At 34.8% G+C, this 12,275-nt stretch overlaps 1 protein-coding gene across 1 annotated transcript in view; it reads right to left on the bottom strand.

Moving 5' to 3' along the window:
• LOC136986597 (DNA (cytosine-5)-methyltransferase 1-like) overlaps positions 1 to 12,275 on the bottom strand; it is a 63,213-nt gene that overhangs the window by 10,518 nt on the left and 40,420 nt on the right. The window contains exons 23-29 of the mRNA XM_067284181.1: positions 11,928 to 12,001; positions 10,879 to 10,997; positions 10,678 to 10,749; positions 9,802 to 9,925; positions 8,317 to 8,468; positions 8,099 to 8,230; positions 7,821 to 8,023 (exon numbers count right to left, since the gene is read on the bottom strand). Coding sequence (XP_067140282.1) covers positions 7,821 to 8,023; positions 8,099 to 8,230; positions 8,317 to 8,468; positions 9,802 to 9,925; positions 10,678 to 10,749; positions 10,879 to 10,997; positions 11,928 to 12,001 — 876 coding nt within the window. The remainder of the gene's footprint in view (positions 1 to 7,820; positions 8,024 to 8,098; positions 8,231 to 8,316; positions 8,469 to 9,801; positions 9,926 to 10,677; positions 10,750 to 10,878; positions 10,998 to 11,927; positions 12,002 to 12,275) is intronic.

Below are 12,275 nucleotides of genomic sequence, written 5' to 3'. Positions count from 1 at the left end.
AACCCCGATCAAGATTCAAAGGATGTGCAGTCTTCCGCCGGCAAACTCACTTCCCTCCTCCCCGGATCTAACCTCTGAGTCAGGGAGATCGACTCATCATCGCAGCAGACGAGACCGGGAGTATAAATAGGGGGGAGATATCTAAGAACGGGGTCGGTCGCTGAAGGTCCGCACAAACCACCCGACCCGTAGGATCCGTCCCGAGAAGCGAGGGCCGAGACACGAAGTCACCGAAGCCCGCCGACGACGAGCCGCCCGCCCGATCCTCCCGCTTCCCTCCACGACCGGAGAACTGAGAAGATTAATCCTACGATTACAGCTAATCCTAGGAAGAGGTATGATCCCCCCCTAAATTTGTAAACTCTCTCTCTCGCGGTTAGGAACGGAACGCGTTAGATCTTTTGTATCTGTTTACCGTCTAAATAAATCTTATATGTGTTGTCCTGTTATACGGATATTGCCTTTCTTTATCGACGACCCCACACACACTCCTCCACTCGACCTGACAAGTAACTGACCGATCCCGACAAGTCGGGATATCGCGCAAAATTAGCCATCCTTGACAGTGGGGCGGGTCTTGCCGACCTATTCGCCGAGAACAAGGAGGTTCGACTTCCGTCCTACCTCCCGGCGTTTCCCACAAATTGGTGTCAGGAGTGGGGTGCGATAAAGGAGAAAAAAGGCCATATTCGAATTCGGGACTTAAGGATAAATTGCGATAATGGAACCCAATCCCCAACCCGCGGCAGAGCCTGCTAACCCAGCGAATCCGCCACCGCTCCCAAATCCAGGACCGAACCCTTTTACGTTAGGCGGTCTAGGCGGGATAATCCCGTTGCTGCCTGTATTCTCAGGAGACCCGCAAGGCTCCCGTGTAACGGATTTTTTTGATTCGTTAGCGGATATCATGAAGGTTGCAGCATGGTCGAAAGCGCAAATGCTGGCAGTAGCGAAGTTAAAACTAGCGGGAATAGCCCGGGAATTCGTACGAAAGGATCGGCGAATTAAGGAAGTCGACGATTTCGACGAATTTAAGCGACTTATGCTCCAGCGTTTCGATAGAGTGCCTCTCACTTTTCGATTAAATCGGTTTTATTCCTGCGTGCAAAGACGGGATGAAGATGTCCAAGCGTATGCCGCACGGTTGCAAGCGCTAGCGACGGAGATAGAAATCACCCCGGAACCCGGTGCGGATGCGGCGGAAACCGCTATCATACAGCGTGTGCAAAGAAAAGAGTTGGACGAACGCCTAAAGGTCCAATTCTTGAACGGAATCACGCCGCGGATCCAACAAAGGGTAATGAGTCATGCCCCAAAAACCTTTGATGAGGCCTTAGATGCCGCAATTAACGAGGAAACAATTGAGGAACTCACCGCGCGTTCACGCGGAAACTTGCGGACAATTAACCTGCGATCAACCGATCATCCTCCGTTAGACGATTTAACGCAATTAACAAAGACGCTGGAAGAACTTAAAGGTAGAGTGGACGGGCTCACTCGAGGCATAATTCCACGCGATTATAGAACCCCATACGGGAGACGAGACGATCGAGAAAGTTTTGCGAATCCCACCTATGGCAATCCCAACCGCAGACCCGACCGGCCGAGCGACCAGAATCAACACCAGAACCGATATAATAACAATAACGACTTAGGAAATGATAGAAATAGAGTTCGATTCAGATCCCAGTCTCCAGCAGAGGATCGAGATCGCTGGAGAGGCCAAGTGCGAAGTGTCAAAGGTCAACGACGTCGAATTAGACCTAAAAGAAATCCTATAGTTGAGAGGAAACGACGATATACTGATTCCTACAGAACTTTTCCTCCCCCTTATACCGATTGGACAGGAGAGGAGAGCGACACGAAATGGAAAGGCAGGATCGGATTAACGAGAACTTCTTCCAGACCTAAACCTATCATTTTAGTTTACATTAATAATATTCCGGTGAAGATGCAAGTTGATCTCGGAGCTGAAGGCACGCTTATATCAACTAATCTAGCAAACAACTTGAAGGGTAAAGCGCCCGTTAAATTTGGTATCAAAAGGAAGATGGTAGGTTCACAGGGAAATTCTATTCCGACCATAGGCACAGCGGTTCCCATCTTTAAATTAAGGGGATACAAGTTCCCTCAGTTTTGCAGAATCGTTCGAGCAGAGATCACCTCTCCGTGTGACGGCATAATAGGGCGAGACATTCTCGAAACGTTGCGATTGAATCTCGATTTCCATAATAGCCAGGTGATTCTACCGGATGGAAAGGTCGTTCACTTTTGTTCACCTTCCAAACCCGTAAAACGGAAGATAAAAGGATCCAAGAGTCAAGAGAAACGTCCTCCCGAACCAGGTCAAATACGAACGCTCCGAGCGCCTTTCCCCAGGGACGCTATGACACATCGGAAAAAGAAACGCCGAAGAAAGACGGCCCATAGGAAGATTAAGCGACCGAAAATACAGCGGAATGACGCTGACATGACCGTCGATCAATCGGAGGTATCACAAGGAGAAGACACATTAAGGAACACGCCACCACCTAGCGAACTACCCGACCCTTGGGATGAAACTATTCTGGCCTCCGTACTCCCTCCACTACCAAATGAACCGTCGGAACCAGAAAGCGAAAGCGAGTTAGAGGAATCCGAGCTAGAAAGCGAAATGTGTGAAGCGGAAACGACTGGGGAACAAGAAATCATGCCCCCATATGCCCTTCAAAGTCGCGACCCGGTGGAAGACCAACCATGGGTTATGCTTAGACGTAACCGCATACCTCGATTCATTTCTCCCGCCATGAGTCGAGCGTCCTCTCCTTAAACTTTAAATTGACTATTGAAATTATCGATAACACTATAATCGCATGCTGAGCGTAGAAAAAGGTCGATCGAATTCTAGTAAACAACCCTTCTATATATATATATCTAATCATAACCTATCTCCCCACCATTGGAGAACGGACGTTAATGCTAATACCCATATTTTGGGGAAGAAAGAATTTGACTCGGGAGAAGTGCCCTATCAAAGTGACCATATTCTACTCCCCCGACATCTTGTCAAGTCAATCAGCCTTAAATTCAGAGATAGAAGTCATAAAACAAAGAGGGATTAATTCATTTATTACGATACAGTTATTACAATCTCTTCTAAACGGGGCCTTAACCATAAAATATATTCACCAACTCCCGGAAGGTTACGCGATGTTCGAACCTATACATCCGATTTCGCTAGTTAAATATTATCCAGGGTAGTCAATCGCGGCAGCCCTAACTGTCAATTTAAGCATCTTTGCAAGTCGAGACTAAACATCCAGGTATCGCGCTATCCAGGGACAGCCAGTCCTATATGCTAGGGCAACGTCACGACTTAACTACGTGTAAGACCGCTTACTTCCCTTTGTGCTCATTAGACTGCCCCATACAACGAGAGCCGCAGACAAACTGTGAATATTCACTATTTAGTAGCAAGGAACCCAAGGTCAAAGCCAAAGCAAATTTTTGCGATAATTGTTAATCTCATTGAGGGTTCCTTCATAACCCCACTAACCCAAACAATTATCCATATATGTATATTTTTAGCGCTTCTCGTATTCATAGTTTATATCTTTCTAATTCACAATATTAAAGTTTCGTATATTCCTAGGAGTATCGGAAATTGCATTCGATTATAAATTTTTACCTTTAGAAGTTTTGAATATTAGCGTTTAGAGAGAAATGTTTATATTTTGTTATCTAAATACTTAGCTATAATTCTCCGAGAGAGAGTAATATCCCGATTTACGTATGTGTTTACATACCTCTATCCTCTATGCCAATGAACTTTAATCCAAGTACTTTCTATGTTAATACGTTTTGAATATCAAGACAGTAACTTTTTCCAATTCCGCCGGACGAATATAGCCTCCCACAGCTCGATCGTAGATTCAACACTCAACAAGAATAATACCTGCATCCTACTTCGCATCGCCGGACATTACGAACTTCCATGAAACCCATTCGTCGAGCACCGAAGTAATCTGTGACCATCAAAAATCCAACCGAGTAACCTCGTCCAACATATCAACTTCTTACCAAGAACAAAGGAAATCTAACAACCACGTGTTTCCTCAAATTACGAACTTCCACTCTCACACCCAACCCGACCGATCAATCAACTGATTGACAACCGATCAACAAATCAGATCGAACGTACTGTAACCAGTCCACCTAGCCATCGAATTTATCGTATTGTTTTAATATTGGTTCTAATATTGGTTCTTAATAGATACAAGTGTAACGCGTTAATCGATACAATCTTAGTACGCTGCAATCTTATTACGATGTTCAATACAATTCTATCAAGTTAATCTATACAATTGTAACGCGTCTCAAATAACCTAGCTATACTTATTTATAGTAGTGTGTATTGACAAATGAGAGAGAGTAACATTCCCTGTACACCCCGATATAAAATTAAAATCAAACTAGTCCCATTTAGGACCAAGTTTGATTTAGAAAGTCCGATGCAATGTGACGACCGGCAAAAACCGGCCAGTCCGTTTTAAATTTTATTGTTCAAACCCCGATCAAGATTCAAAGGATGTGCAGTCTTCCGCCGGCAAACTCACTTCCCTCCTCCCCGGATCTAACCTCTGAGTCAGGGAGATCGACTCATCATCGCAGCAGACGAGACCGGGAGTATAAATAGGGGGGAGATATCTAAGAACGGGGTCGGTCGCTGAAGGTCCGCACAAGCCACCCGACCCGTAGGATCCGTCCCGAGAAGCGAGGGCCGAGACACGAAGTCACCGAAGCCCGCCGACGACGAGCCGCCCGCCCGATCCTCCCGCTTCCCTCCACGACCGGAGAACTGAGAAGATTAATCCTACGATTACAGCTAATCCTAGAAAGAGGTATGATCCCCCCCTAAATTTGTAAACTCTCTCTCTCACGGTTAGGAACGGAACGCGTTAGATCTTTTGTATCTGTTTACCGTCTAAATAAATCTTATATGTGTTGTCCTGTTATACGGATATTGCCTTTCTTTATCGACGACCCCACACACACTCCTCCACTCGACCTGACAAGTAACTGACCGATCCCGACAAGTCGGGATATCGCGCAAAATTAGCCATCCTTGACAGTGGGGCGGGTCTTGCCGACCTATTCGCCGAGAACAAGGAGGTTCGACTTCCGTCCTACCTCCCGGCGTTTCCCACATAATTATAACACAAACAGTTAACCAATAACAAAGGAATTTTTAATATATACACTGCACTGTATTTACAATAGTTAATACAACTCATATAACTAAAGAACTAAAACCTATCGAGCTTAAAATTTTTATATATATATTAATGTGATATATCACATTATTTGGGACCAGTAAATGTCTTATTTCCTCCCACATTTTCCAAATTCTGGTGAAGGTTCCAAATTATTAAAATAATTGGTTTTCAGATCTTAAACAAATACACCAAATCCATAAGACTGTGTGAAGCCATCTGCCTTATTATAATTTTCATTTTACAATGTCAATGTGTTTTTCGGTCAGCCTTGGTGTGATAAGCCCTCGAAATTATTAAAATCCTATTTATTAGGTTATCTAACTCTATCTAAATTAAAGTCCTGGCTAAAAGCATTGTTTATTATTATAACTGTCAATTCACATGAAGGTGTGAAATTTCATCAAATTCACAGAGACTTGTAAATGAGGAGACAGTACTTAAAACCAATACATAAACAACTTTTAAATTAATATCAAAAGGTAATATAAATGATAATTGATCTGTCCACCAGTTGCTTGTTTAGATCTTGAGGAATTTATTGTTTCACCTGTAGTGGTAGTTTCAAGGACAATGGTAGAAATAAAATACCGTATTTTGTTGCAAAAAGAAATTCAGTAGCAATTGGTAATTTAAAATTTATTGACTCAAGTGCTTTTAAAAATTGAGGGACCAAAAAAAAAAAAAAGCAATATAATGAAGGGCTACTGTACTTTTGTTTGTAAAGAAAGTCTATACAATTATATAAGGCTCTTGTCCCATCTGTCATCTATCCTCAGCACTGCAGTACATTACTGTCTTGGATTTTAAATCTCTTTACCCTTCCATGGAGCTCCCTCCAGCCATTTGCTAACTTAAAGACATTTTGCTTACTTTTGCACAAGACCAAGCACTACACCAACAAGTTCTTGAAATGGCCCATCTGATCTGTTATAATTCTATCTTTGCATTTAATGGAACTGTTTACAAGCAAAAAAAGAGGAGTTCGCATGGGTAGCCCAGTGTCCAAAGACCTTTGCAAAATGATCGTTAGACAACTTGAGCACAAGATTCTTCCGCCATTCCTCCCAACATCATGCTCTATAGGAGGTATATAGATGACATTTTCACCATGTGGAAGACAGTACCTGACATCTCAGCTTTCGTGCAAGCCATTAATGATAACCCATATGGCTTAACGCTAGATGTGGAGCAATCTAGTAGTCTATACAATTAATTAATTAAAACTTCGAAATAAAAATTATAATTAAAACACTAAATTAGACCTAGAGAACTAATTACCGCACTTTTAACAGTAGAATTTTAGAAGAACTCTAATGTTTTTGATCTGGTTAATGAGTCTTCTTCAGGTGTTGTAAGTCAAAGGTGGAATGCTGGTGTCAGAAAGATGAAGAGATAAAGTTAAACAAAGTAAATAAGTGGAAAAATAGCAACAATTACAACAATGGCAATTGATGTGATAGAGTGAAAAGGTACTGACAGAGGGAGTCCTTGCCCTGCTGTTATGCATGTGACATCCCGACCGTAAAGGAAACTGGCATCAGCATGGCAAATGTCAGTTACACCTCTAGATTCCTCAATCAGATAATCACTAAATACAAAGATGACATTAAAAAGGGGGATAGCTATAGTTTTGTCTTCGTAGACACAACTTTCTGGCACAGAGGTAGACTGGCAGCAGCCAAAATCATATAAACTATTCTTCACTCCTCTCTGGCAAGAATCATAGAAATATGCAAAATTGTATAGCCAATCCATTTCCAACACATGCATAAAACAGTAAGGACAAGGACTCCCTTTTGCCTAGCAACATCTTCTCACTTTGTCACATCAACTGCATTATCATAACTCATCCCTTCTCTTGCTTACTTTATCTGAATCTATTCCTCCATTCTTCCTTCCAACACTAGTACTCCATTTTTAACTTTTAATACCTCAGAAGGACCAATTAACAAGATTAAAAACATTAATGTCTTCTAAAATTCCACTGTAAAAGGTGTAGTAATTAGTCCAGTATGTTACTGTGGCTAATATATCATCTTCATTATTCCTATAGTTTTAAATTAATATAATTTTTATAATTGTGCTGTCTTCAGAGAAATTTTTAACATTTCTTTTTGCATATCGAGGTGGCTGAGTCTCAAAATAAAGGTGAAATTCATTGTAGCCTTCTTCACACTATATTATCCAATTCTGAAGGGAAAAAACTGTGAAGACACTTTTACTCTAATTTAACATTTATTTTGAGTTTGTGAAGTTTAAAGATACACAAATCTTAATTTTACTTTCAAAAAAACATTGTTTTATTTAAAATTTAGAAAACTGTGGGAGAAAAAAGTCATCTGTACTTTAATATTTGCTCTTCTAACAGTTTTAAAGAAAAAAATGACTAAGTATAATAGTCTTGTTTATCTAGTCTTTTGTTTTCCTTTTGTTTTTTTAAGGAAAAATTATTCATTCATTACTTTAAATTCTAAGTTAAAAAATAACAATTGTTTTGTATACAAATAAAACCCATGTATTTAGTAATTATATTTAGTAGAAGGATATTTAAATGTTTTTACATACCTTCGACGGGTCTGTGGCACTCCGTAATTACCTGCTTGTAATACTCCAAATGTGCACTGATATCCCATTCTTATCAAACATCTCAATGTTAATTTTAATACCATACTACGTTTAAATGAAACAAAATTTCTAACATTTTCAAGAAGAAAGAACCTTGGTCGATAATAATCACAATAACTCAAGTAAGAGACAATTAAAGAATTCTACATTAAAATAAATAAATAATTTATTCAAAACTCAACATTCAATCAATAATTACAAAAATAAACATTATTTACCTTAAACAATGAATATTGCCTAGAATTAAATCTATTCATTCCACTAAAACCTTGACATGGAGGTCCTCCACACAGTAATTCAACATCTCCCTTTTGAGGTAAAATTTGTCCTTTATCATTTGCTTTGTTACCCTATTTCAAAATAAATTTTTAATTATTATACATAATTTTCTTTTAAAATGTAATGAATTAAAGTAAAATTAAACATTCATATTTACATCCATCACTAAACGAAGTAATACATTACAATCTTCTGTAAAAACAGTACAGTTGGGAAAATTTAATCGAAATGCTTGTGCTGCAGCTTCTTCTTTTTCTATAGCCCATAATGTATCACTTATTTCAGCTTTATGGAATCCTTCAGATAAACCTAAAATTAAAAATGTACATAAAAACATTAATTCTGAAAAGACATAACTTGCTAAAAATATTTATTTACATTTTATTGCAGTAAATAATAACAAAATTATTTTTATCATCATTTTTAATATAATAGAGTTATATAGTGAAAGTAAATAAAAAATGAAAAAGTAATGTAGGATATTATATTATTAGTTCTATATTTTGGTACAAAATGTCTGTTATAAAAAAAGAAACAGGTGTAGTATTTGGCTCTCTGCTTAAAGAAGTAAGAAGAGAAATTGTTATCTGGTATTGTTTTTCAGATAACATAGAACTATCTATTAAACTCTGCTACTTTCTGTATTAAACTTTTTTAAGTTTCTCTACTCCATTTTCAGATTCAAATATAAAAATTTTTAAATTATGAGGAACAAATTTTTGAATCTAAGAATAATAAGTTTTAAAAATACATAATGAAATGATTGCATTATGTATGTCATAATTTCAACTCAACAATGATTTTAATCTTAGCAGTTTCTTATAGTTTTGAAGTTTTTAAAAGAAAGAAATTTATAAAAATATAACTTATAATAAAGTTCTACTCAAATTCTTTACAATATTTAAAACTTTGACATTAAGAAAGATATACTGTGTTTGTTAAATTATTACTATTGTTTATCACATACTAATTTCAATAAAATTAATATAGCAGAGTCCTGATTAACTACAGCCCCCTTATTTGAGGTTTGGCAGTATCCATGGTTAATTATGGGAATGTAAACCTTTGTCAAGACAAGAAAATATGGTGCAGCACAGTTCACTTTACGAATTTTGAGTAAGCTATGCAGTATTCAAAAAGGGCTATAAAAGTTTTTAAAACCAGTTTACTCTGGTGACCTTTCACAATAATATAAATTTTTAAAAAATTAGAAAAATTTTATAGTCATAGGTTTACAATTGCTTTTATAAATACAACTGTAATTTAAAAGTCATTATGTTCAGTAAATAGATCTAATCAAAAATAGAGAATATCATACACATTAATGCATTCAAGTCCAGTTTATTTAATACTTTACCAAACACTTTTCTATCTTATTTTCCATGATTTTGATTATCTGAGGGATTTTTGATCTGCATCACCTTGGATAATCAAGACTCTACTACATTTAAGCAAATAAATATAAACAAACAAAAAAATTTTATATTTATAAAATAATTTGTATTTTTTTTATATTTTTAACAGGTGATTGGAATATCAATAAGCAATTAGAATTTTTATTCAGTATGCAAATTCAGAAGTTTAATAAATTAAATTGGTAAAGATTTATATTGTATAATTTTAAAAGAATTTAAAACCCGACCTCCACAACCAGCAAATACATCTAATGTTCTTAGTTTTGAAGAAACAGTAGGAAAATATTCCATTTTGATATCAGCCGAGTTGTCTGTTTTGTTTTGAGATTTCCCTTTACCTTTACCTTTCCCCTAAAATAATAAAAATATTTAAATAGTAAGATAGGATAAAATATTATTCACAAATCTTTTAATACATAAAATGACTACTTACTTAAAAATAAATATTTTTATTTTAAATTCACTAAAATTGAATTTTACATTACATGAAGTAATGTAATAGTTCATAAAATACTCTAAAATAAATTAATCAGATATTAAACAGAAAACAAACACTTATTGTGTTAATAAAAATTCCTCATATTTACATTAAGATTAAACTTTATACTTCATAATATATAACTGATTTAATGCTACAGATTTAGATTTAATAAATAAGTTTAAAATGTGAAAAATTTAATGAAAGCCATCAATAAAAATTATATGAAAGTACAATGGTGTCATAACAGTTTGCAAAATTTATTTCATAATTAAAATAATTTGATATTTGAATAAACTAAAATATGTTTGCTTATTTAATGAATGATATACTGTATTTTCTTTTTTAATTTTCAATGTGAGTTCATATTATGAAGTTATTGATTAACTTTTATGTAAAAGATCAATATCATGTTTAAGTCAACAATTTTAGATTTTTGTTCACGAAAAATCTACTAAAATTGTTGACTTAAACACGATTATTATAATAATTGTAACAATAAATATAAAACAATAATTATAATAAGACATAGTTTGTCTTATAATTATTTATTTTTATTATAAAAGAAAAAAAAAAAACTTATTCAATTATTCTGTAGATAAATTCAAACAAATTTTGCATTTACTTTTCCTTTATTTCCAATTGCTTGTGCTTTGGCAGGTGGATCATCAAAAGTTCTAGCATTTTTGTCATAAGCCTATTAAAAGTTAAATACTAATATTAATATATCGTTAATTAATATTTATATTACAACAGATCAATAATTAAATAAAACAGTTTTTGAAGAATATTTTAAAATTTTTGCTGTATTACAAGAAAAACTAACCTCGTTAAAGTAAAATCTATTTGGTCCTTTTGATGTATATTCTTCAACTGATTCTTGAAGATTTCCACTATATACAACGTAACATTTACCTTGGATAAGAGAAAAATCCACAACCACCTCTGTTTAAAAACAACTTTTGTTAATTTTTAATCTGCATTAATACTATTCATACAACATCTACACTAAAAAATAAAACAAAATACAGTAAATTGGTAATTTAGAATAATCACAAAATATATTTATTGGTAAAAGCTTTTTTTTTCTCCCCCTTTTTTTTTACTTTTAAAGAAATTTTCATACTTTAAAACTGAAGTGATTGAAGCAATACATATAATTATATAAAGTATACAAATTAATGATATTTTTCTTATATAGAGTTCTTATATTTTTCTTATTGAAAGTTCTTTGATTCATTTAGATTCATAAAGCAGAAAAATTTTGTTATGTTTTCATAAAAAAATTTTATTTCAATGATTCAGTTGAGTGAATAAATATAGCTCTTTTTAATTCTTAGAAAATATTATAAATTTTAATAATTGGTTAAAGCCATACAAAATAATTGAGTATGCTATTATAGTTAGCATAAAAATTCATTTTGTAACAGTGCTTTCAATAAATTTTAACGCAAGTGCTATCATCAATTTCAATCTATTTATAACACAAATCTCTAGATCAAAGCTAGTATATTGAAATAATGATTATATATTGTATAAAAATTAATATATAATGTATTATTCATTTAGTTATAAAAAGCACTTTAATCTTTTTTATTTTAAAACATTTGCTCTTAAACAGATTACAAGAATAAATTTTAACTATAATTTGAGTAGCCAATCAAATAGATAAAATATTGCTGAACAAACTTAAATTAAACTAATAAAAGTCAAGTACTTTCAATATAGCTTGACTATTGAGAATGATGGCGATAAGTTCTGTTGAAATGATATTTAGTCAGTATGGTGCAAATACATTAAAATATAATAAATGCTTTCTTTTAAAATAATATAAAACTGGCTTATTTTATTCTTTAAATTTTAAAAAATAATTACCTTCTTCACTGTAATATAAGAGATTTAAATCTAAATGATAATTTGCTTTCCTCTGTCTATGGGTGTTTTCTGGTCTAGATGTAAGAAAAGAAATCATTAATGAAAAAATGAATAACTTTAAAAGAAAGAAGTTATGCTATCAAATAAAAAAAATAATAATAGCAAAATTGAAGCCAAAGTTTTAAACGCAAAAATGTGTACGTCGAACGTTTAGCACCCACTGTAAGCCTAGAAGTTTGGCAATGGCCTTTGGAATGTCAAGCATGATTCCACTGACTTTCCAAATACCATTATCAAACTTCTAGGCTTACAGGAAAGTGGTGCTGAACGTCTGGCATACACGTTTTC

Source organism: Centruroides vittatus, unplaced genomic scaffold (genome assembly GCF_030686945.1).
Source record: "Centruroides vittatus isolate TY-2023 unplaced genomic scaffold, ASM3068694v2 scaffold_1152, whole genome shotgun sequence".
Classification (NCBI taxonomy): Eukaryota; Metazoa; Arthropoda; class Arachnida; order Scorpiones; family Buthidae; genus Centruroides; species Centruroides vittatus.
Note: the sequence above shows the minus strand (reverse complement) of the source record. Positions and strands in the feature narration are given on the sequence as shown.